The following is a 21,401-nucleotide window of genomic DNA, read 5'->3' as shown; positions in this document are numbered from 1 at the left end:
TTAAAATAAACTGAATGAAAAATTATATTAGTAAGTGCACTTTTTATTTTTAAAAAGATTTTCTAAAAAATTATCTTAGAATGTCTTAAAAAAAAGAGAGGATTCTAACATAATCTTTTGAAGATCGTATTAAAAAGTAAACTTTGTAAGATAGTTATATAAAAAAAATCGTCTTAGAATGTTTGTTTTTTAAAAATAACAATAAAAAAATTAAGAATTCTAAGATGATTTTCATGAAACCGTCTTAGAGAGAATTATCTCTAAAATTATATTAGAATGTTTTTCAAATAGAAAATCAAAGAATTCTATAACAATTTTATGAGAAATCGCCTTAAAAAATACACTTTCTAATACGATTTTATAAAAAATCGACTTAGAAAGTGGAATTTATTATTTATAAATTAATTATTTAAAATATAATATTTCTATTTGGAAACAAAATTACTATTTATAATATATTATAAGTAAAATATAAACCTAAAATTATTTTATCTTTATTTAAATATAATTAAAAAGTTATAAATATATACAAATTAAATTAAAATGCTCCTTTTCTTCCCCTCAATTTGGGGCTCTGGGGTGCAACCAGATTTTCTAATTCAATTACATTCCATCATAAAATATCAAAACAATGCAACGGTAAATTTATTTCATTCCATCACACTCTACCCATTGTTAGTAATCCATATATATCCAAATATCGCCTAAGATAGTCAATGGTCCAATGGGCAGAGAGCATATCGCTGTTTAGACTAAAAACCTAATGGGCTTAAATAAACTATTTGAAAAAATAAAGTCTGTAACATAATATTAACAAGAAACACAAATAAACAGTTAATAACATTTATGATATATTTTGACATGCAAAAAATACTAATAGTAATAACATTACTTAAATGAACACAACATTTTTATAATCAAAATTTAGAGATGAGAGATTCATTATAATTATACTGATTTGTGTAACATTCCATTTTTTTAAACTAATTTAAAAAGAATTATATTTATAAATAAATAAAGTTTTAGAAAAATGATAAGATTTTTATAAATAAATAAATAAGGAGAAATAACTTTATTAATTAAAATAATGATTTGAGAGAAAATAAAAAAGATATTTTATTTATTCATTTGATAGAGAATAAAATATAGTTCCTTTTTATAAAAGAATAAAAATAAATAAATAGAGTAAATAATAAATTGTAAGTACCCTAACTATAAATAGAGATGTGTCACGGTCATATACTAATATGTCTTTCAATTCATAGAAATTATGTTAAAACATAATCTGTCTTTTCATGAATTGGAAGGGCTTTCACAATAGTTAAGTTAACCATTTGATAGCTTTAGTCCATTGTTGTCTATTAATTAAGATCTAGTATAAAGTTGCATCATTGGAAATAATCATTCTGGTGATGACATGACTTAAAATCTACGAGGAAATATGAATTTTTAGAAAACCACATCAAATACTACAAAGTGGAAAGATACAACTAGCAAAGGGTCACTTGTTTATGAATGTCAATCAATTTAAGCAAGTATCGAAGGATTTTTCCATACAAGGGGGGTTTCAATAAAGAGGGTGAAAAATGGACTGCCCAGAGGTTATTGTTGAGTGCAATGATGAAGGATGTACTTGAAGGATACATGCATCCCCACTCCTAGATAAGGTTACCTATGCCATAAAGTCTTATGAACCTTCTCATATTGCACTAGTACTACCAATAAATATGATGTAAACTATGCATGGATTGCTAAAAAGCATGGGAGTATATTGATGAATGATCTGAATCTAAGCTACTCCTCAATGAAGTAAATATTAATTGAAAAATATGGTGTTGTAACAACAAGCGCCAAGCTATTGTATCAAGTGAAGAGGAAAATTCATCTACATATACTAAAGGGGTGCATGCAAAATTACATAATGACCTGCCACCTAAGGGTGAAGTAGTTAGAGAGACAAATGAGGGGAGTTTTGTGAAGTTGGTTGTGAATCCAAGGGTCGATATGAACCCTGAATTTCAAAGGACCTTTGTATGTCTTTATGCTATAAAGAAGGGATATGTGAGAGAGCGTAGACCATGGGTGGTATTAATGGATTCCATTTAAAAGGACCTTATGGTGTGGTTTTACTATTTGTTGTTGGCCTGGATGGAAAAAAGGGCATGTCCCATGTAGCTATTATAGTGGTGGAGATTGCATACTAAGACCCTACAATAACAACTACATACGATTAACTACTCATTTAAGTATAATACCAATAATTAAAATTTTAACAACAATTAACATTGTGAACACTAAAACTTTTTATTTTAGCCATGTGTGATTTCCTTCAAAGACTTTGAATTTTTCCCTCAATTTGGAAATTTCTACCTTCATTTCTTCCATTTTGATCTTAAGCTTTCAATACTTATCACCAATGTCTTTTTCACACCAATGATCAAGCATGTATAAAAGAGTTGATTTGGACTGACTTTGGTTTCACTACATCCAATTTCCACAGGTGAACTAATATCTTCGCTAAGTCCTGGTTGTGACAATGACACATTACCTTAACAATCCACCATTCGGTCTTTTTTTAACTTGTTCCCCTTATCCTAAAAAGGCATTCACATTTTTTGGTACCCATCACCTTCTTGTATAATGCATTCTTGCATGGTCTTCTATATTTTCCACTTCTTTCACAAGTCAAAATTAGAAATGTCTTCCTTTTATTATGTTTTTGTATCTATGTTTGACCTAAATATGATAAGGACAAATTCATTCTCATATGCAACACGCCAAGCCCAATTCAACACATCATCTCAAGAAGGAAAAAGTTAAAAACATAAATAAAAAAATAGATTTTCATGTTTACAATTTAATAAAATTAATTGATCCTTCAATTACCTTTGATGTATTGAATGCCTCACTACAATCTACATTCTTATTTTGTAATCCATCAATTGGTACATCCATCACCTCGGACATCTTATTTTTTATTGGTAAATGTTAGATATTAGCATTATTAGTTTTTGTTAGAGGGGAGATTCGAATCCGCAACCTCTACTCCTTTTCCTTCTCTCTTCATCCCTAGACTAACCTTATATCTTTATACTAACATGGTATTTCATGTTCACATATAAATAAAAATTAATCTAAAAAAATGAAATAAGGTTGTGATGAGATAAAAGAGAATAAAAAATTATTGGAATTCACTTTCCGTCACAAAAGATATTAACTCCAAAAAGTAATTTTCATGATTGTATGTATGCTGATAAAATATAATTCCATAAATAACTTTCTGGAAAAAAATATATCAATATCAAAAAGTAATTTCTAGAACTATGTTTTAACAAAATAAACATAGTACTTGAAACTATTTTATGGAATTGATACATGATATTTTGGAGAGATATTTCTGGAAGTCATACAAAATTGAGTATTGCTTCTGGATACACAATAATCACAAATGGTTCATTGCTAGGCACACTTGTTTCAACAATAAATATCGAGAAGTTAATAACTCATTCGAAATTAATAATTGTTGGATGCACACTTGTTGCAATGATAGATATCGAGAGGTTAATAATCCGTTTCCGAAATTGACAATAGACGAAACAAGAGACAAGACACATATGTGTGTTAGTAGTGATTCTTAATTGTTATTTTCTTATCTTTAATGTGTAAAAAAGTATGATGTATATTGTATAATATATAAGTCAACCGTAAATATACCTTGAAAACGTAGTGTCACCATTGGAGAAAAATGCACAATATTATGAATATATTTGATGAAAAATGTTAGATATTACATTAAGAAGGTTTAAAGAAAAATAAAGATTATGAGGATGAGATTTCAATGTTAGAGTTTAAAGAAGAAGAAGAAAAAGAAAAAGGGTGTAAAAAGTGAAACCATCACTAATTACTTCAATAAACACGCATTTCTCCCCCACACTAAACATGTTTTAGCAGCAGTTAAAAAATTATCAGAGTTTCACAAATGTCTAATAGGGATAAGGTATTTTTGGTCCCATAAAAAATTTTGTTACAGTGTTTTTTAAATTTTAGTATTTATAAGATATTTTATTTGTTTATAATTTTTGTACGTTTATAATTTTTTAATTTTGATTCATATAAGATTATAGATGTAAACTTATGAAGGTTATAAATGAAAAAATTTGAATGAACTGAAATTAAAAAAAAAACTTATAAAAATATTAAAAATTAAAAAAAAAAAAACTTAACAGGGAGAAAAGCATATTTAAGTGTGAATAATAATCGACGCCGCCGCTTGTGAATAGAAGCAGTTGTAGTTGTAACAAAGATGAATAGTAGCGGCGCCAAGAGGAGCGGTCCCCCGAAGCACCAGAACAAGTACGCATGGAAACCCAACGCTGGTCGCAAAATCAACGAAACTGTCCGTAACACAACAAATCTTACTTCATTCCGATCAAACCGACTAATAATCATTAATAAAAGCAGCATTTTGAATACTATTGATGTTTTTGTTATTAACATGCACAGGAAGTTGGAGGAAGATTCAGGCCCCTCTCTGAGATCACTGGGGTGTGCTCTCGTTGCAAGGATCAAATCGAATGGAAACGCCGTTATGGCAAATACAAGCCTCTTCTTCAACCCGCCAAATGGTACTGTTTATTTCATTTTTCTTACTTTCTTTTTTAAGAAAAAAAAAGTTCCCAAATTTTTTTCATGAATTGCATTAGATTGGATCGTTATCTTTTAGCTTTTCGTTGATTAATTAGTTAATTGGGTTGCAGCCAGAGATGTTCCAAGCGTGCTGTTCGCCAAGCTTACCATAACCTGTGTCCTGGTTAGTATCACACTTATTTATTTATTTATTTTGTTTTTTTTTTTTTTTTGGGGGGGGGGGGGGGGGGTTGTTTGGTAAGTGGGGGGTTTTTTGAAATTGGTGCAATGCGGGGAAAAATAATGGATTTTTGGAGTGTGGAAGTGGAAAGAGTAAAAGGCTATGGATTAGATTGGTTGGAACTAGTGAGTGAGCACGTGGTGTTTGTAAAAAGTGCTCTGAGGATGTATGAAATAATACCCTGATGAAATTAGATGAGAACTCAAAATGGAATTTGCCCTTTTTGTGTGTTTGCTTATTGGCTTTACTGTTGGTGTAGGTTGTGCCAAGGAGCATGGTGTATGCGCAAAGTGTTGTTGCAGTACGAAGCAAATAGTTGGAAGGTGGTCTTTCTTACATTTGATGGAGGATTCAGTTTTTGTTTGTATTTGTAACAAGTAACGACACAAGTTTTGTGCAAAATGAACATCAGTTAGAATTTGCTTTCTCCAACACTCTTCAAAGGAAAAGATGAATCTGTATTGATGTGCAATTTTGTTTCTTGTAGGGATATTTCAGAAGTTGAGGCTGAGCAAAAGATGCTTGAGGAGGTTTCTTTTTTATATGCCCTTCCTTCCTTCCTGAATGTTAGACTTGTTCTTCTATGCAAAGAAACTCGTAATAATACTTGTATTTTTGTTGCAGGCCATTAAGAACTCTCGGGAGAGAGAAAGGAGATCCTTATTGCGTGCTGTAAGATACTAAAACTAAGGCTATTCATTTTTTTAACTGCCTATCCTGCTTCTCTTTATTTCCTAACATATTCAGTCTAATCAATTTACCCGACAGCATTTCAAATAAAACATACATTTGTATGTTTCTATAGAACGTTTCATTTGAAAATGACATCAAGAAGTTGAGTTAGTACAGTTAATGAAGTTTCTCTAATATTGTTGCATATATACATGTAATCACATAATCTCTTTTGAGTTTATATTGGTATTCTAAAGATAAGCCAAATTCTATATAAATGATGGTGTAGGCCTGTAAGGCACATGATTCATTCTGCATTTATGGCAAAGGCAGTACGTACCTTTATTGTATATATTGTGTATGTCTTACTGTCCTGTTCCGCAAACATGCATGTTGCTGATAATTCTTCTTTCTACTTTTGCTATCAGATGAACAAAGACAAATCTAAAAGTTCAAATAGCGCCCCAACTGATACTAAAGGTAACAAAGTTGGACAATTATTTCCAAATGCGTCACTTGAAGACTATGCCAAACTGAATAGAGTTAATGTGGGTCATGACGATGGTGAAATATGTGATGATAGTGAGGGTGAAGTTTGTGAAGATGAAGATGATAACAGTGACAATGAAGATTGTGATGAAGATGGAAACAGTGACGATGAAGACGGTGACAGTGAGAATGAAGATTGTGATGAGAATGACGACAAAAATGATGAAAACACTCCTGATCATACTAGTGCCAACCATGAATGATTCAGAACATATGAGTATATCAGTTTCCTGTATCAAATTACAATACTGGTTTCTTTGCAGATTGTTTTCAGTGTATCTGCTGCTCTTTAGGTGAGAAATACTGTGTTGAATACAAATTTTGGTTAAGTTGTATCTTTATTTTGTTTGCATATGGGTGGGGTGCTTCTTGTTTCATTGTATTTAACTTTTGAAGTATAGGCTTTATTAATTGTTGATCCACTCAAATGCTACCTGATTCCTGATCTGTTTTGCTGAGCGTGATCATTAGTTCATTAAGTTATTAGCTTCATTTTGATCCACATAGATCTACTTACCGAACTAAAAAAACATCTTAATATTGAGATACTCTAAATGGTTGAGTTGTTTTAAGCTACGTTGGATAAAATTTTTAATTTAAGGGCACTTGAGAGAGCTTATGTTGTATAAGGTTCTTTTTAGCATATTTCAGTAAGCTTTAGAAGAAGGCGGCAAAATATACTTTTTTAACTTATTTCATAAATTTCTCTGCCATGATTGTGAATAAATTCTTATTTTGTTTATCCAAATCCATCTAATGACAAACTTGATTATGCCTTGAACCTTTTAAAAAGGTTAAATATGTTTTCAGTTCATGTAAATATTGTTTTCTTTTAGCTCTTTATTAATGAAAATGTATGGGTGTAGTTCTTGTTCTTCACAAAAAATCCTGCCCTTTTGGTTTCTTGTTCATGAAAAGAAATAAGGATCACAAATGACATTTTTATAAATGAGATAAAAAGGAAACGCTTTTTTTTAGATACTAATAACGTATTCTTATTTACAATGACTAAAATCATATGATAATTTAGATGACAAATTCACCAACTTTCAATAAGAAAACTATCAGAAAGATTATCTTGCACTTTCTAACTAAATATATTTTTGAAGGTTAAACACTAAATTATACGCGGTCGGTGGAGAAAAATCTGAAACAAGCACACATTTAGCGTCGGCATAAAAAAAAATCTGATTGTAACTTTTTTCCTCCTATTGTACATTATCAATAACAATGTTGGAAAAGAATACACCTATATCCGATTTAATCATCGAAAAGAATGAAACGAATTTTCTAATAAGCAAAATTCCATATCTTTGTATCCAACGATTATTTCCTAGATGAACAATCAGTTAGCATAACTGTCTGTCTACTTAAAGTTTAAAACCTTTTAAGCAGCAAATCTGATTATGTCCAGCAGCAAAATCCTGGGCTCAATTGCCATTGTGTAATTTATGAGCATATTCTTGCCAAATTCGAAACAAGACCACCAGTGACAGATCAATTGCCTCCTCCATCTTTTGCACACAAGCGTTCTGAGTGGAGAAACAATCAAATAATTTCAAAATGAGCTAAAATATTTACATATAGAAAAGGTACTATGATACATGAACATTAAAAAATGTGTCACGCGCATTTAAAAGGCAAAATCATGAAACAAGACAAATGACAAGTCTACGGTATTTTAAATAAAAATAAAATAAAATCAATTATCTTCAAAAAGGGCAAATAATATGCATTGAATGGGATAGTTTGAAGAAATAAATTATGTCACGAATACAGGAAAAATGTAGATTATTAATAACCCTTCTTTTGGGCAAAATTAATTATACATGACTTCATTCCTAAGTGAGATGACTAATAAAGCTAAAGTATATAAAATAATAGTTAGCATGTCTAGTGAGATACATGCACTTTGATACACATGAATTCTCCATTGAGTGTCCATAAATTTAAATAAATAATGGTCCAAGGTTTGACTAAAAATAACACTAATCACAAGCAAAAATTCAATTCGCAAAGGTTTTGGATTCTTAAATTTGTGCCTTACGAAAACGACCATCCCTTGTGAAAACTTCAGATGATATTTCTGTCATAGTTAATTTCAGTAAGCCAATTGCTTGCAGCCTAGAGTGCACCATAAAAAAGTAGGAGATAGTCTAAAAGTAAGGCTGAATCATTCTTATTTGGCATGCATATAACTTTAAGATGTAAATGCATCGTAGACTATAACATACATAACAATATCATATATGCAGTACCACAAAATTTACCAGCAGAATTGACTACTCAGCATTACCATAATTCAGAACTATGAGGGTGGCAATAAAAATAACTAAAACAAGGATTATTAGAGTTAATAAAAATTAGATAGTTATTTCAATATTTAAATACATCAAACCAGCATAAACAAACAGGATTGTCAACACAAAATGAAATCAGAGACCAAGTTCTTACTCAGATATTCATAAGCCAATATCATTGAAGTACCCCATGCTGACATGCTGAAAAATCTTGGACCTAATCCTCTATATACACCTTTCCATCCATCCTCAGTGATCAAATCTTTAACAACTTGTTTTACAGAGATTTTCTTTTCAAGTCCCATCACCTATATGGCATGCCATTGAGTCAGGAAAATTTAGTAGGCAGTGACAGATTAAATGAATATGAGATTCAGAATGTAAAATGCAATCACTATATTGTATAATAATCATAAAATTATATTCCGATTCTTCCCCTATGCATTGTCATCTCTCTAAAAACTGAGAACTTCAACAATCACCAAAACATACTGGAGTAATACATATATTACTATCTTTGCATCCATAGTATCAAAGGCTAGTTAAAAATCATATATGACATTTATTAGGCAAAACTTTTTCAAATAAATTTAATAAATTCAAAATTTGTAAATCTGAATAGTTTATAGAATAAGACACTAAATATTCTGAAAAAAGTTAGAATCACTGGAAAAGTTGCATTTGTAAAAAAATTCATACTAGTACACAACTTTTTGAATTTTTATGTAAAACATTATAATTCACTAAATAAGGAAAGTAATTGTAAGAGATAATCTAAAATATTCTAAGATGTAATTAAGATATTTTCTGATATTTCCATATATTCTAACACACATGATAGAGTCCAATTAAGTAAAAGGAGTAAATTTTAAACTTGATTTATGGAGCAAAGAGCTATGGAATCAAAGGGATTTTGGTTAAGAAAACAAACTATATGGAACACAAATTTAAGATGCAACAATATTTTGGAGGTGAAAATCAAGTATCACACCACACTAAAAGTTGAATGGTTTAGCCGTTTAGGTATCTTGGGTCCATCTTATGAAGTACCAGGGTGATTGATGGCAGATGTCAAGCATATAACTAAAACTAGATAGATGAAAAGAATAGCACAAGCAATTTTTATGTTTCTTGTGAATTTATCAAATACATATTACTTTAACACCAAATCATTAGTAAAGATATAATTACCAAATACAAGAATTATCATCCACACTACACTGATGACTAAAGAATACAAAGAACTTGTGTAATAGTATGACACATGTATTCAACAAGGTTATGAATACCTGTAACCGTGTCTTGATAGTATCCAATGGGGTTGTAATGCAGGATGCAGTAGCACCAGCAATGATCCCTCCAGTAGCCTGAGCAAAAATAATCTTTGGTAGACTAGGAGCATCTTCCTCATTGTTATCTCCCAAGAATCTGCCAAAGCAATCAGTGAAAATGATCCTTAATATCAGATAGTATGACCAAAAATGCAGAAATAAAATATTAGTATGATGTACTGAAAGTTGATAAAATCTAGGATAACAACAAACTTAAAGGATCTTTATCATATGTTTTGCAGTTTTACCATGTCCTTGGAATACAACAAATATACACATCTTTAAGTTAAATAAGCAAATTTTGAAATCAGTGCATTTTTTTATAATGAACATTTACATAGATGATACAACATAGCCTAACTAATTGATAGATTGCAAAAACATAAAAGCTCTTTCAATACACTCATATTACTAATAGCATAATACCCTAATGGTGTTGGTTAAACATCAGAAAGGAAAATATGTTAAGTTAAATATACAAATTTCTACAGATATTCAGTTTTTCTAACCATTTGATAAAGTATAATATAAAGAAAAAGGTAATACAACAATAAACCAGCTTTAAGACTTCAGAACAAGCATCACCATGTCTCACCTCCATAAGTAGCGTTGACTTGAACCGTAACTTGCCCACCATACAGCATTAGATGGTACATAAGTCATGACAGATAGACCAAATCCTCTATATAATCCCCTGATGCCATCAGACCTTAACACCTTACGAGCAACATCCAAACCCCCACTATATTGGGCATGGCCTGAGTATCCTTGCACCATCAACTTTTGGCTAACCTAATATCATTCAATGTAAAGGTAGTTAGAGTTAGCATATAAGATGAAATTATACAACAATTTGGATAAGAAAGGAGAAAAACACCATACTAATTAAATTGAATGATAATGGAAACTACGAATAGCAAGATATTAAGAAAAAATATTAGGTTTCCAATCCTACCTAACTAAGTAGATAAAGAAAAAAATATGGAAACCACATCTAAGAAATCATTTAGCTATTAAGGATTCTATGAAATATTTATAACATATAATAATGATATTATGAAATATTTTCCAGATATTCTATTAAGGATTCATTTATCTATATTTCAATAAAAAAAAATGTTTTATCAAAAGTAAAAGAAAATAATTTTTCTCACTTATCTGAACATGTCATCAACACTCTTACGAGAAGAAGCAATATATATATGGACAAAATAAATTGAAAGCATATAAATTGTTGCTTGTTAGTAATTAAATCATGTGTCATGCTCCAATAAAAAAAAACTGAATACACTGTAAGTCAGCAGATAAAGCACATTACTACAAAACCTTTCTTTCAATCCTAAAATTTTTCCTGATACACGAGGTTTATGGAACTAACCAAGTTGGAGTTTGACTAAAACATAAGTGTAGAAAATAGTGTTGAATTTATATTTTGTTTTTTGGTATAGAGATAGTGATTAAATATAAAAGTGTATAACTAATACACTTACAAAACCATATGCAAAAATCAGTACAAAAACACTTTTAGAGCTAAAATAAAATTGAATTGCAACAGACATCTAAAAGAACACCAGTGTATATATTCCAAGTTTCAATATAAGACAAAGTTAAAAACAAACTTAAAAGATTGTTGACCAGCTTGCACTGTCTAACTATAACTAACTTAACAGATGTAATGTACCACAATATCCACATGCATAAGTATGATATGCAGCCATCAGTTAGTCCAAAAGAAGATAATTTTAAATTTCAAATATAAAACTACAGACATATGTGCTCAGCAGCTCAGGTTAGGCCAATTGGATCATCATACCACATCAATTGGAACAAACAGAGATTGTGCCAAAAATGATGATGCCATGCCTGCAATTCCATTTGCTATGGCAGCCTGATTAGTTTCAGATAGTCTAAATGGCTCCACCATCCTGAAGGAAGCCACCTTTGTCGTCTCCAAGGCAGTGAGGAATATGATTCTGGTAGGAATTGCGCCAGTGATAACTGTACCAAACCCTTTATACAAACCAGGGATGCCATCCGTTTTAAGCAACCCTTTCACAACAGAAAACACACTTCTCTCCAAAGTATCCTTTGAGGCAACCTGCAGCCTAGTCTTCACAACAGATACCGGGTAGAGTGCCACTGTAACACCCGTAAAGAGTCCTGCTCCCACGACAAAGAACTTCTTTTTATCTAGCCTACAAAAATAAGTGGAACTCACTAAATATATAGAGCTTCAAGACACCAAGTTCATTATCCACGACAAAGAACTTTTTTTTATCTTGCCTATAAAAATAAGTGGAACTCACTAAATATATAGAGCTTCAAGACACCAAGTTCATTATCCATAAAACAAATTCCTAACAAATCAATCCAATATATATAGAATAAACCACCAATTTCGTCATTTAACAATTACCCTCTCTCCTAAGTAGTCCCTAAACTACTAAAATTACTTAAGTAATAGTGTAATACTCCTAACGTACTGAACATTCATTACACTAGTCCCTCAGTTAATATATTTCAGTAAAATTCAAGGAACAATTTAAAGGATTTTTTTAAATATTTGGAGGACTACTTGACATAATTTTTAATACTTTCAGAACTACTTAAGCAGTTTTTTTTTTCTTTTTTAGGGACCACTCAGGAAAGAGAGCAATAAATCAGGTATGAAATCGATGGTTTACTTTACTCAATACACCTTCAATCTTCACGAAGGCCTAGTTTCCACAGATTAAATATTCATTGAGCATATAACAATATACAAGAAAAGAATGAGGTTCTAGGTTCTAGTTCTGAATAGGAAAACGAGAGCAACAATACAAGCAGCGACACAACCTAGAATCTAGAATCTAGAATCTTGTTAGTTCAAATACGTCTTCTAATCGAGCAAGCATAAACACTTAACACTACATTTCAAGCTCGCAAGCATTATTTCTCAAACAGTTATTAGTGCATTTCATGCATATCACTTCTAATTCGATTTCGGTTCATTCAGGATACATAAACAGAATCTTAGATTCTTTATGCAATAGTTTTTAATCTACACACGAATAAAAACTAAGAAAAAGACGCGGACGAAGTTGGATTAACAAAGCGAAAACCTAAATCAGAAACGAAGATGGAGAAGAAGAGACTGAAGGAACCTGTCCCAGTTAATCTCGGAGGAGGCCATTGCATGGATCGCTTGGAGCTGCAGATTTCGAATATCGAAGAGAAGCGAGGCGAAGAAGAAACTGGGAAGAAAGAACGAAACGAAGCTGAAAAACGAAAGGAACGAACCTTTTGTATTTATATAAGGGAGAAAGAGTATGCGAACTCTTCTCTCTCTCTCTCTCTCTCTCTCTCTGTTTATTTGGAGCCAAAATGGAAATGAGTATTGAGTAGTTAGTGAGTAGTAGGAGTCGTCTCCGCTTCTTCTCTTGCTAACTATTCCATTCTATTCTACTCTCTTTTTGTACATGTAAGAACTAAGTGAGACTTGTCTCAATTACAATCGGGTAAGTAAATTCATTATTAGGTTGATAAAAAATTAAAAATTGAAAGTGCACCAAAAATGTTAGGGGAAAAAAGTCAGTAAAACGCATATTGAGTAGTTAATGTTTAATAAAATCAACACTTAATTGCATCTTTTACTACAAATTTTTTAACTTTTAAGAATTTTACTTTTAATAAATTAATTTGATGCATTTTACCTTTAATTTTTTTTTGGAGAGATTTTACCTTCAATTTTTTAGAATTTTATGAATTTTACCCTTTGTCATTTTACTCTTCACATAATTATACTTTTTACCATCAACTTTTATTTTTTTAACAAATTCAGCACCCAACTTTTTAATTTTTTGACAAATCAGCAGAATAATTTTTCCAATTTTCAGTTGGACTAAGCATCCTTATAAGCATCTCGAACATAATCTCCTGAGTCAGAGATTCTGAATCAAACCTCTTTCTACAAGTTCAAATACTCATCTTAGGAATCATGAATTAATATCAATAAATTGAATCATTGGTTGAGTTTAGTTTAAATTTAAAAAATTTATACAGGTAATATATAGAAATTAATTTAAATTTAAAATTTATATTTTAAAAGTTAATTTTCTCTTTTTTATTTCATTTATTAATTAACAAAAGGAATATATTATCATTTATTTTTCCACTTTTCTTCCAATAATATAAATAGTGATAGTGATAAAAATATGTAGTTAGCATTTCATTGAAAAATTTCTATTATGAATTTCTTAACAAATATGTTTAGAACACAAGTTACATTTGTAAAAAGAATAGTTATAGATTTTGTCATTTCTTTATAATTATTATTTAAAAAAGTAACCTTTGATGGGGTGAAATTTCTAGAAGTTCCCTTGTTTTCATGCAGTGGGATTTCAAAGCCCACTATATCTCACTCTGACACACAACACTTGCCAACTGGACACAACAAAACAGTCAGCAGCTTCCGCCGCGTCACACACAGACTCTTTTTCTTCACTCTGTTCTCTCTCTCTATCACGCACACAGACACAACAACATCAACAATTACGAATCCCCTAAACATTCCCTTTGTTCCAAAGAAAAATGCTTTTCCGTTTCAGCTTCCCCTTCACGATCCGATTCTTCTTCATACCCCCTCCATGCATTCTGCTTTTCGTTCTCTTCTCTTTCACGTGCTTCAATTCCACAGGTTCCTGCATTCATGCGTGCATTTTTTTTTCTTTCTCGTTAAATTTTTCGAATTTTCGTTTGTTCTGTGTTTTTCCTTTGATGGGGTGTCGTGTTTTCTTTGTTGGGCAAGAATTTTGCTTTTGTTCCTTTTTGCATGGCGTGGACCTCACGGCGTGTTGAATTGGAACGAGTGTTTGAGATTGATGGCACGCCTTGTTGCGTGATGAATGGTGATGAGTTTGTGGCGGCTTTTCCTGTTGTTGATGATGCCAATGGTTTCAGTGGGGCGTTTGGATTATTTTTTTCTTGCTTGCTATTAATTTTCGGTACCAAGGAATGAACTTGATATTCTGATTATCTGTCTTGTTATAAAATGCTTGGTAAAGATTGATATGACATTGAATTTGCATGGTGTAAAGTGAGTTTTTTATCATGGTGAATTGGTGATTGAATATGTAACAGTGAAGTAGTATGATTTCACAAACTAGTTATTGACTTTTAGCAATGTTTGGTTTTTTTTTTTTTTCTTTATGGGCAAATGTTCGTCGTTAGTTAATTAGTTTTTTGTTTAGCGGGGGATTCAAAACCAATACCTATTCCTCCCCGGCTCCCACCCTTCTCCCTTTAGCACTAAAGTCTAAACCAACCTTATATCTCCTGCTTGTTTGCTTTCTTTGTTCATTCCTTTATCAAGTCCAGAAAATTGTGTATTTCTCATAATTTCTATGGTACTTTTCAATTTTCATATGTATCACCACTGTCTTTGTTGTTTATCTTTCAGAAGCTTATGTATCCCCCTCTCCCCTTCATATATTAATTTTAATTTTAAGTTTTTCTGTTTATCTTTCAGAAGCTTATGATCCACTTGATCCAAATGGAAATATCACAATCAAATGGGATATTATAAGCTGGACACCTGATGGCTATGTTGTAAGTCCATTCTTTTACAATGTCGCCTATTAATATCAGAAGCAAATAATCTGATTTTATAATTAAACATGATGGTTCTAAATGTTTTTGGCTCTTTTTCTCTCTACTAGTTGGGCACAACTTTTGTGGTGGATCTGCATGTTTACGCCAGTTGCATGTCATATGTTATATGTCTGTTCTTGCTTGGATAATATAACTTGCTTGAAGGTTTGAAACACAAAATTATTTTGTTCCTAGACAAACGAAAGCAATAAGTTCTCAGACTAATTCTTTACTATTAAGAGAAATTCATGTGAGACCCCTTTAAATTTTGTGGGCCCCACTTCCTATTTAATGGGAGCCAGCGCCACATGAATTTCATTCAATTCAATAGTAGAGAATGTGTTGTTACTTGTTAGTATTCTTCATATTCCAATTAGGAATATGACGGGCTTTGAATTTTAAATTACACTTGGAGCCATTTTTTTATACAATATTCAAGTCTGTGCTTAGCATTTAGTACTTCATATGGGTTTGTTTGGGTAAACTTCTTTAGAAGCACTTCTAAAAGAAGAAAATAAGAAGAAAAAAGATGAGATGAGCTTTTCCATAAGCAAAAATAAGCTCTCCATGAATTAATTTTTAGAAGCTCACCAATATAGCTTCTCTAAAAGATGAGATGACATCTATAAATTAGCTAATGGAAAACTCATTTTAGCTAATGGAGAATCTCATTTCATTATTTTCTTCTTATTTTCTTTTTCTAGAGAAGCTTACACCCAAACAGGCCCATAATGTAAGGTGTAAAATTATTGAATAAAATCAAGTATATAGATGAGTTTATTTAAATTAGTTACTATAGCAATTTAAAATGAATTGAGTTTATTTGTTTTCAATCATTAGTTATTTAGATGTCTAAGAAACAATTGAATGGACAGGCTGTTGTTACAATGTACAACTTCCAACAATATCGTCATATCTCAGCGCCTGGGTGGTCATTAGGATGGACATGGGCAAAGAAGGAGGTAATATGGAGCATGATGGGAGGGCAGACCACTGAACAAGGGGATTGTTCAAAATATAAGGCAAACATCCCACATTGCTGTAAAAAGAACCCTATAGTTGTTGATTTACTTCCCGGAACACCTTACAACCAACAAATTTCAAACTGCTGCAAAGGTGGTGTACTCAGCTCGTGGGCACAGGACCAATCCAAGGCGGTTGCAGCATTTCAAGTCAGTGTAGGTAGTGCCAGTACCACTAACAAAACTGTCAAAGTGCCAAAAGATTTCACACTGAAAGCGCCAGGACCCGGTTACACGTGTGGGCCGGCAACAATTGTGAAACCAACTCAATTTTTACAACCAGACAAAAGGAGAGTGACCCAAGCACTCAGTAAGTTAATGGACTTTTATGTTCATTTCCACACTTGTCAGTATAATTATCTTCTTGTAGTTTTTGTTAGTGCTAAAATTTGGTATTCTGCTCCTTAAGTACTTATAAGAGAAGAAAATAAGAAAAGTAAAATGAATTGTGTTTCTCTTATAAGCTAAAATCAACTTATGCACTTAACTTTTATAAAAGTTCTCTAATCTATCTTCCCCAAAAGTTGAGGTGCATAAGTTGATTTTAACTTGTGGGAAAAACTAAATTAATTTTTCCTTTTTGTTTCCTTTTACTATAAGTACTTGTGGAGAATTTTATCCATACGGGATCTAAATAAACAGTTGTTCTGAGTTTTTACTTCCTACTAGCAAAATCCATCAACTTAGTTTGACCTTAACATTGCTCTGATTTATTGCAGTGACATGGAATGTGACATGCACATATTCACAATTTCTTGCTCAGAGAACACCCAGTTGCTGTGTCTCGCTCTCATCTTTCTATAACAATACAGTTGTACCCTGCACTACATGTGCATGTGGCTGCCAGGGCAACTCATCTCAATCAGGAGAATGTGTAGAGTAGGTTTTAAATACCCAGGGCGCTGTGATTTTTTCCTAAACAGAAAGAAATGTTATATACTTACATTTGTCCTTTTTTTATGTCACTACAGTCCAGATTCACCACATTTGCAATCAGTTGTTTCCAACGCTGGACCTGGAAAGAGTAGTATCACACCTTTGGTTCGATGCACTCGTCATATGTGCCCAATCCGAGTTCACTGGCATGTTAAGCTTAACTACAAGGAGTACTGGCGTGTGAAGGTCACTGTTACTAATTTTAATTACGGGATGAATTATTCTGATTGGAACTTGGTTGTTCAACATCCAAACTTTGACAATCTGACCCAACTTTTCAGTTTCAACTACAAAGCAATAACTCCCTACGGGTCAATAAGTAAGTGTAATCTTTCAAGGACTTGCAATCTTACAGACATAAAATACTGATGGTTATTTAACTTAATTGAATAAAGAGTATAGTTTTAGACCAGGCATCATTGTTGGTACTTGGTAGTATATCTGACAACCACTCCAAGATTATCAAGGGGTTGTCAAATTTCTTGAGTAGTAAATTTATTTGGTGTCCCTACGTAACAAATTAAGAGTCCAACTTCTTGAGAGTGGGATTACCTTCCATTGTAATCTCTTCTTCTTTAAGATTTCTGGCTTCACTCTTGACTAACACTTCATTTGCATTTTTATAAAATGCTTAAATTTATAAATTACTATCATATTTCCTTTTTATGTTCAATTTTTTTCTTCCCAAATTTCTATTGTATATACTTTCAAACTCTTTTGAATTATATATATATATATATATATATATATATATATATATATATACATATTTATAATTTTATATTCTTCTCAAAAAATCTACCTGAATTAACTATGCATACATCCCTTGTAATTTTAAACAATTTTCTTTTAATTTATATTTTTAAAATTTTTGCCTACCTTTGCAATGTACAAAATACTTGTTAGTGAGATTCTAAACTTTCTGGTCATAATAACTGCATGAGCAACATATTCTTATTTTCGCAATAGAACATGTATTTTGTGGAGGCACCAAAATGATTATTGATCTAAGTTACTTTTAATAGATGATACAGCAATGCTTTGGGGACTTAAGTTCTACAATGATTTTCTCATGCAAGCTGGCCCTCTTGGTAATGTACAATCAGAGCTACTATTCAGAAAGGATAAATCAACCTTCACTTTTGACAAGGGTTGGGCCTTCCCTCGGAGAGTCTATTTCAATGGCGACGTTTGTGTGATGTCGCCACCTGATGCTTATCCATGGTTACCTAATGCGGGTTCCAGGCAAGTGGTTTCCCTGCTTGCTTTGGTGATGTCCTCTTTGGTAGCCTTGGTATTATATGCAGATACTTAAAGTTCCTATTCATGCCACACTCATCAAAAATCTTAAAAGTGTGACAAGTTTTGACTCAATTTTGGGATACCAATTTGGAATTTGAACCAAGCCAGGGTATGACATCCAGTGACAATTCAAAGGGTAGCTCAGTTGTCCTATGATTTGTTTGCAAGTTTCAGCATATGGGGCGATTGAATTTGCTACTATATTGTTATTTCTGACTGTTATAATGTAATGATGTATTTATTGGTTTTAGATCCATAGTTACAGTTGGCGCTGTAAGTATTAGAAATATATAAAGGTACACAATGATGTAATTCATAAACGAATTTCTGTATTTGACGTGAGAATCGTTTATTGATTTATTCTTTGCAGCCGCCTAATTAAATTATGAGCGTTTATCATCTAACACGTTAGGTAAATATTTATATATTTAGTCACATGTTGAGAAATTTGATCGAGTTAAAATACCATAAAATTAGTTTATGAGTTGGATCAATTGTTATATGAATTTTATCATTAATTTTTTTAGAATAAAACAATATATAAAAATGGTATTTTAAATTGTTGAAACAATATAAATCACTGTTTTTAAAAAAAATCATTTTTAATCAAAATTAATTTCATTCAATATCAATTGTGTAAATGCTTATTCAAATACACAGTAGTTGTCCAAAGAAATAGAATAAAAGACATGAATTGTTCATTATGGCATTGGAATAACAGCATCATCAATCTATGATTCTGACAAAATCAATGTTGAGATTTACATTTTAGCATCCCTTTTGGTGCTCACATGTCAGAAAAACACGGCCATGAGTTTGGCTTGGTGTTTCCAAAGAAGTTGAGTATGCATGTCTATTGTCACGTTACCATTAAGAAGGTATAATACATGGTTTCAAAATTTTCACAAAATTCTGACACACTATGCACCAATTCACCAAACTGATAGCAAGAAAAGCAACAAGAAAATGAATGCAGGGAAGTTAAGTAGGCTTGCAGGTGCAGAGTTAGGGAGAAAAGGGTAGGCGTCAGGTGGGGGCAGCATGCATTCATCACCATTAAAGTAGACCTTGCGAGGAAATGCCCAACCCTGCTTGAATGTGAATGTATCCTTGTCCTTCTGAAGAAGTAACTCTGATTGAACATTCCCAGTTGGTCCAGCTTCCATTAGAAGATCATTGAAGTACTTCATGCCATAGAACATGCCAGTGTCATCTGCATTGCATGCATAATAACAACACACTTGAATAGTTATTCTTAGAAGTTGTTCAATTATAATGGAAGCTTAAGAAGATTTATTTGGTGGCACTCACTTATGGATCCATAGGGAAGAAGAGGCTTGTAATTGAAACTGAAAACTTGGGTGAGATTGTTGAGATTTGGATGCTGAACAGCAAGAGACCAGAGGGAGTGATTCATCCTGTAATTGAAGTTTGTTATAGCAACCTTGACTCGCCAATAGTCCTTGTAGTTAGTCTTTACATGCCAGTGGACCCTGATTGGACACATGTGATGAGTGCACTGCAGCAATGGTTCATTGTCTTTCTTTGGAGTATGAACCCCCACCATGCTGAGAATTTTGGAGTCTCCCCTGCGTACCAAATCAACAGTGATAAAAGTTATTGGAAATTCTTAGGATATAGAACAAATACATTAACAGTTAACACTTATGAGATTTCTTGAGATTGCACATGATCCTCTTGCTATTTAATGCTTACAACAACTCCCTTATAATGGTACACAATATAAGGTATTTCTTGGATAAAAAGGAGTGTAAATATAATATTAAGAGATGTTAGTGTAGGAATGAAAAAAGAAAGGAATGGTGGAAAAAATTTACTATTTTTTTCTTGTTTTTGGCCACTTGGTTCATGCACTTTTTGTCTAAGTTGCATGTCAAATTTATTTCATACCCTTATTTACTCACATCAAGGAACCCAATGCTTTGAAACCCTTATATACTCACGTCATGAAACATTAATTTTATTTTAGGATTACTATATTATTTCTTACAATTCATTATTTTTTTAAAAAAATTCAACGATTAAGATTTATCAAGTACAAAGTTATTTATATTTAAAATTTTGTTCAAATAAGTTGTGAATATAAGAAAATAAATTGAATATGTGATCTCAACACTCCCATTTTCATCAAAATATTTTTTTTATAGATTATACTATTCTTATAAAATTTAATCACTATATTAATTTTAAAATAATTTTTTTCTTTGAATTCAAAGTAAATGTAAACTATTTTCTATAATTTTTAAATGGATAATAAACTTAAATATTTGACAACAATATATATCTATGTACATATTATAAAATATATAATTTTACTAACAAAATAATCATCAATAATATAATAACATGTATCTTCTAAAAAATAAAAATTATTTTTTAATGAATATATTAAAAAAACTAAGAGCTTGGAGGGGGCTAAGGCAATGACCTTATTGGCCTTACCATAGCTGGGACAGATATACATGTAAACTATTGGGAACAATTATCCCCATAAAATAAATTTTTTTACTTGAATATATTTAAAAAAAATAAAATTTTCCCTATAAAAAAAAAAATAGATGTTGTCCTCATAAGATAATTTTTTGAAAAAATGAATGTAAAAAATTGTAAAAGATAAAGAGATTAGAGAAAATAAATTGGTACTAATTTTACCTATTTTATTTTTTTAATTTTTAATATTTTCAATTTCTCTAATACCTTTTTAAAAAATTTGTATTATTTTTTGTTTGAGAAAATATTAGATTATTTTTTTTGCTCCACTGACAAAAATTTC

At 31.4% G+C, this 21,401-nt stretch overlaps 4 protein-coding genes across 6 annotated transcripts; 2 read left to right on the top strand and 2 right to left on the bottom strand.

Moving 5' to 3' along the window:
• Window positions 1-4,236: 4,236 nt before the first annotated feature.
• LOC100816841 (uncharacterized) lies at window positions 4,237-6,516 on the top strand. 2 transcript variants are annotated; one of them, XM_026124818.2, is made up of 8 exons: window positions 4,237-4,396; window positions 4,504-4,625; window positions 4,758-4,810; window positions 5,127-5,190; window positions 5,355-5,397; window positions 5,492-5,539; window positions 5,968-6,019; window positions 6,123-6,516. In XM_026124818.2, the coding sequence occupies exons 1-8, from the start codon at window positions 4,304-4,306 to the stop codon at window positions 6,383-6,385; spliced, it is 738 nt and encodes a 245-aa protein (XP_025980603.1). In that variant the 5' UTR covers window positions 4,237-4,303; the 3' UTR covers window positions 6,386-6,516. The 2 variants fall into 2 exon arrangements, with proteins under 2 accessions (XP_025980603.1, NP_001242697.2); NM_001255768.3 differs by having other exon boundaries at window positions 4,269-4,396; window positions 5,968-6,509.
• Window positions 6,517-7,276: 760 nt separating this feature from the next.
• LOC100819519 (solute carrier family 25 member 44) lies at window positions 7,277-13,177 on the bottom strand. 2 transcript variants are annotated; one of them, XM_003543952.5, is made up of 6 exons: window positions 12,863-13,177; window positions 11,533-11,914; window positions 10,315-10,511; window positions 9,678-9,816; window positions 8,543-8,696; window positions 7,277-7,620 (listed from the first exon to the last, which is right to left on the bottom strand). In XM_003543952.5, exons 1-6 carry the CDS (start codon window positions 12,889-12,891, stop codon window positions 7,586-7,588), a joined length of 936 nt encoding a protein of 311 aa, XP_003544000.1. In that variant the 5' UTR covers window positions 12,892-13,177; the 3' UTR covers window positions 7,277-7,585. The 2 variants fall into 2 exon arrangements, with proteins under 2 accessions (XP_003544000.1, XP_014620761.1); XM_014765275.3 differs by having other exon boundaries at window positions 11,533-11,909; window positions 12,863-13,118.
• A 943-nt stretch (window positions 13,178-14,120) lies between these two features.
• Window positions 14,121-18,967, top strand: LOC100804568 (protein COBRA). Its single transcript, XM_003543839.4, has 6 exons — window positions 14,121-14,394; window positions 15,226-15,305; window positions 16,223-16,679; window positions 17,089-17,248; window positions 17,341-17,624; window positions 18,331-18,967. The coding sequence occupies exons 1-6, from the start codon at window positions 14,289-14,291 to the stop codon at window positions 18,618-18,620; spliced, it is 1,377 nt and encodes a 458-aa protein (XP_003543887.1). The 5' UTR covers window positions 14,121-14,288; the 3' UTR covers window positions 18,621-18,967.
• Window positions 18,968-19,539: 572 nt separating this feature from the next.
• Window positions 19,540-20,288, bottom strand: LOC100805102 (COBRA-like protein 4). Its single transcript, XM_006595189.3, has 2 exons — window positions 19,919-20,288; window positions 19,540-19,820 (listed from the first exon to the last, which is right to left on the bottom strand). Exons 1-2 carry the CDS (start codon window positions 20,172-20,174, stop codon window positions 19,540-19,542), a joined length of 537 nt encoding a protein of 178 aa, XP_006595252.1. The 5' UTR covers window positions 20,175-20,288.
• Between the last annotated feature and the right edge of the window lie 1,113 nt (window positions 20,289-21,401).

This window comes from Glycine max, chromosome 13, assembly GCF_000004515.6.
Source record: "Glycine max cultivar Williams 82 chromosome 13, Glycine_max_v4.0, whole genome shotgun sequence".
NCBI classification, from domain to species: Eukaryota; Viridiplantae; Streptophyta; class Magnoliopsida; order Fabales; family Fabaceae; genus Glycine; species Glycine max.
This window is presented reverse-complemented; position numbering and strand designations above follow the sequence as displayed.